General features: G+C 57.4%; 1 protein-coding gene across 1 annotated transcript; it reads right to left on the bottom strand.

The window, feature by feature from the left end:
* Positions 1-694: 694 nt before the first annotated feature.
* On the bottom strand, positions 695-3,305 carry MONBRDRAFT_36220 (uncharacterized protein; the record flags this gene model as incomplete). The annotated part of the gene is made up of 3 exons (XM_001743676.1): positions 695-1,011; positions 1,113-1,178; positions 1,364-3,305. The coding sequence occupies 3 exons, from the start codon at positions 3,303-3,305 to the stop codon at positions 695-697; spliced, it is 2,325 nt and encodes a 774-aa protein (XP_001743728.1).
* Between the last annotated feature and the right edge of the window lie 523 nt (positions 3,306-3,828).

Below are 3,828 nucleotides of genomic sequence, written 5' to 3'. Positions count from 1 at the left end.
TGGGGGGGGGGGGGGGGGACACACCTTTCAGAGCCCGTACATCGCCCTTGATTGTATCATGCACCTCTAGATCAGCACGATGTCGGCCGGTGCAGTCTTGGCCCCCGAAGACGACGAAACGAGTCGCTGATAGCGCGACAGCAGTGGCGCCCCGTCGCGCATGTACGAGATCTTGCCGTGCTTGCCACTGCTCATCAAGACATTTGCCCTGGCAAAAGCGAAGAGCAAACACTAGACCAAAAGTTCGAGCGTGAGCACTGAGTCGATCGATTCGAGATAGGCAAGCCGTCAGCCGCACCTTGGCGCGAGATGGTGGCGTGGGCAGCTCCAGTGTTACCCCCAATCACCAGCACCGTTTGTATGCCCGGCCGCCGCTCTGCCTCTACCGCCTGCCGCACTCCCCAAGACCCTGCCCAGGCAGCAGCAGCCACAGCTACCGTCCGGCCCACCCGCATGAAAACGGTCTCGACCAAAACCCGAGTTCCCAAGGCGAAAAATTGTCCGCAGTTGTCTTATAAATAAAAAAAAAAGTTGACTGTCTTGAGTCAGGAGTCTAATGATGAATGGCTGTGCGTGATTCGAGCAAGCTTTGAGACACCCTGCCTTGGTCGTTGCACGAAAGTGAAACCGGTCGCGTGAATTCCTCTTGATTTTTTTTTCTTTTTTTTTTCACTGGTTTGGTCCTTTATCGGCGCTATGCCTTGCGTCGTGCTTCTGCCTCCGGTTCATGCTGCACTAAGACCTCGGGCAAGAAGTCCTGATTACTTGCCGCCAAAACAATCTGCTCCCCGCCATATGTGACGGAAAAAATGCCCTCATTCGAGGGCCGATGTCCTGGCGATTGCCGCTTGGCCAGAGGAAGGGCGGTGATGGCAAATCCGTCAACGTCTTCTGTCTCAGCCCCGGCTTCGTCCACCGTGCAAAGGGGCCATGCCACCGCGGATGCGCCCATCGTGCCAGAACTATCAGCAACGCGCTTGGCAGACGCTTTCTGGTTCCCAGCTGAGGCGCCTATGAAGGATGCACACCCACACACCCACACGCATCATGAGCCAGGGCTGTCTGACAAACTATAGCGTGTCCAACTGGCTATAAACCACCACGATACTTACGAGCCCGTGCCGCCTCCAATGCCTCGGCGATGCGCCGCTGCTTATCCGTGGCTTGACTGTCCGAGCCTACAGGGTGCGAGTGAGAGAGATCAGAGAGAGGTGGAGAGGGTGGAAAAGGGGGGATTGATAAGCATGAGACAAAGCGTGGTCCACGCCGGTGATCTCGCTAGCACTGGTACTGTGTAGTCCTGTTTGCATGCCTCTGGTGTGTCTGCACCGCGCCCGGGTCGCCGCCTCAGAAGCAGACTCACCCTGTTGTGAAGTGGCAGCAAACAGTTGGCGACGAAACGACCCAGAGCAAATGTCGCGGGCCGATTCAAAGTTGATGTCGGTCAAGGTCGAGTCTGCACCAGCATCTAACAGCAGGCGGGCAGACTGTATCTGTTCTTGGCGACATGCAATGTGCAAGGGTGTCTCCCGCAAGCTGCCACCCAAGGCATTCACCTCCAAGCCAAGTTCGAGGAGTCGCTTGACCATCTCGGGTTGATGGGCCAGCACAGCCAAATGCAATAGCGTTTGCTGGGTTTTGTCGACCAACCGCAAGCCCCTGGGCTGGACCGCACACAGCCTCTCCAATGCTGGAGTGTCTCCGCGATCCACGATGCCAAACCATGTGTCAGGATCAATCGGTTCATCTCGCAATACGCTGGAGGCCAGAGGTGGTAAGATGGGAGCAGACTCATCCTCGGAGTCTGAATCCTCATCCTCTGATTCTGCTGCGGCGTCGTGAGTAACCGCATCCGTGGCTGCTGCGGCCTCATGAGAAACCACATGCGTGGCCCGATGAGGAGCTTGTTCTTGGGTGGTGCCTGGTTCTTGAAAGGTCAAAGGGGCCTTGTGCACCTGGGCAGGTCCTGCGATCGGCGCTGCACTAGCTGCGGTCTCCACGATAGAAGGTGGGGGCGAGCTCGTCAGAGGATCAACCGCGGCAGGATGCTTCACCAGATCAGGCTTCTCCGGTGTTACGAGTGGCGGCATGGCACTGTCAGTGCGAGGTGGTGAAGTCTCCGGCAGTTTGAGGGAAGCTGCTGATGTGCGACGAGCAGCAATGCCAGCCATATCTGGCGCTTTGCGCTGCAAGCTTTGTGGCTGCTGCCTTGGATCAACCCCATGGTGAGGTGGTTTGATCGGCTGCGATGCGTGAGGCTCAGGTGCTGAAGAACTACGCCGTTTCACCTCGATACGAGCCCACTCACGCGGCAAAGCCGGTTGAAATGTCAATGGATCTGGTGTGTGCAGTTGTGCCAGGTGCTCGGCCAAAAGTCCCGTGTGAACCCCCCGCTCCAAAGGGCGAGGTGGCCGATCGATTTGCTCTGATGATGACTTTTGGTGGCCCATGTGCTTGGAGCGGTATCGACGCCACCTTGCCAGTGTTTCTCTGACATCCAAGCGCTTTTGCACTTGCACAAAAGACGAAGCCCCCGATACTCGCAGATGAAGCATCAGGGCTGCTCCACAAGCAGTGGAGAGGTCAAGCTGCTTAGCGATCGACCCGCTGGGTTCGCCGAGACTGAAGAGGCAACGCTGTAACGTCGAATAGGCACCCGTTTGCTGCAAAGATAGAAGATGATCTGGAAGAATATCAAATCGAAGACACATGACGCGCGAGGCTGCAAGCTGATGGTTGGCCACCAGCCGGGCTAGAATCCAGAGGGAGGAGCTGATGCGACCCGAGTGTAGGGCCTCAATAAGGCCCAACATTTGCCAGATGTTCTGAGCCACTGGGTGATCTTTGCATGGGTCAGGTAAGGCTTGGTTCCGCATGCGGCGGCGGATATGCATGGCGGCTGTGGTGTTGGCTCGGAAGAGCGCCAACTGCAGTAGCGTGTCATCCTCGATCACATCCAAGTAACCGAGTAGCACAAGCACCGTGTGGGTTTGATTGTGGTGCAATGCCACCATGATCAAACGAATCAAAATTCGCGCCAAAAACTCTGGCATTGTGTAATTCGAAGCAAAAACGCACAGGCTCGCTACCTCTCCCTCGGCCGCCATGCCGTAGAGCTCCTCAGGGCCGAACCGGCTCAGGCCTCGCAGAGATGAGGAAAGGCGGGTTCGAGCAGTTGAGATGCATAATTGCGGTGCACTCAACAAGGGAGTCGATGAAGCAGATGCCTTTTGTTTGTATGCTTGACCAGTTTGACGAGCAGCGAGCAGGTCTCGCTGCGCTGCCAAGCGCTCCTGCAACCCCATTCTCGCAGATGAGTTAGACTAAACCAATGCTGCTACGCCTCTTTGGCGTTCCTCTTTGGCGTTCATGCAGCCCACGGCCCGCGAGACCTCAGCCCCAACGCTTCATGATCCTCCGCCGTCGCCACCGCCGTCGCCGCCTCCACCCTTCCCTTCTTCCAACAGGCTAACCCCCCAATGCTTTGACCCAAAAAAGGAGCTCGCGTCACACACGCCCCAGACCCCGACCACCACTGAGCACCGTTGAGAGGTCGTTCGTCGGGGGTGTGTGTGACGCGAGCTCCTTTTTTGGGTCAAAGCATTGGGGGGTTAGCCTGTTGGAAGAAGGGAAGGGTGGAGGCGGCGACGGCGGTGGCGACGGCGGAGGATCATGAAGCGTTGGGGCTGAGGTCTCGCGGGCCGTGGGCTGCATGAACGCCAAAGAGGAACGCCAAAGAGGCGTAGCAGCATTGGTTTAGTCTAACTCATCTGCGAGAATGGGGTTGCAGGAGCGCTTGGCAGCGCAGCGAGACCTGCTCGCTGCTCG

This window comes from Monosiga brevicollis, genomic scaffold (assembly GCF_000002865.3).
Source record: "Monosiga brevicollis MX1 MONBRscaffold_4 genomic scaffold, whole genome shotgun sequence".
Classification (NCBI taxonomy): domain Eukaryota; class Choanoflagellata; order Craspedida; family Salpingoecidae; genus Monosiga; species Monosiga brevicollis.
Note: the sequence above shows the minus strand (reverse complement) of the source record. Positions and strands in the feature narration are given on the sequence as shown.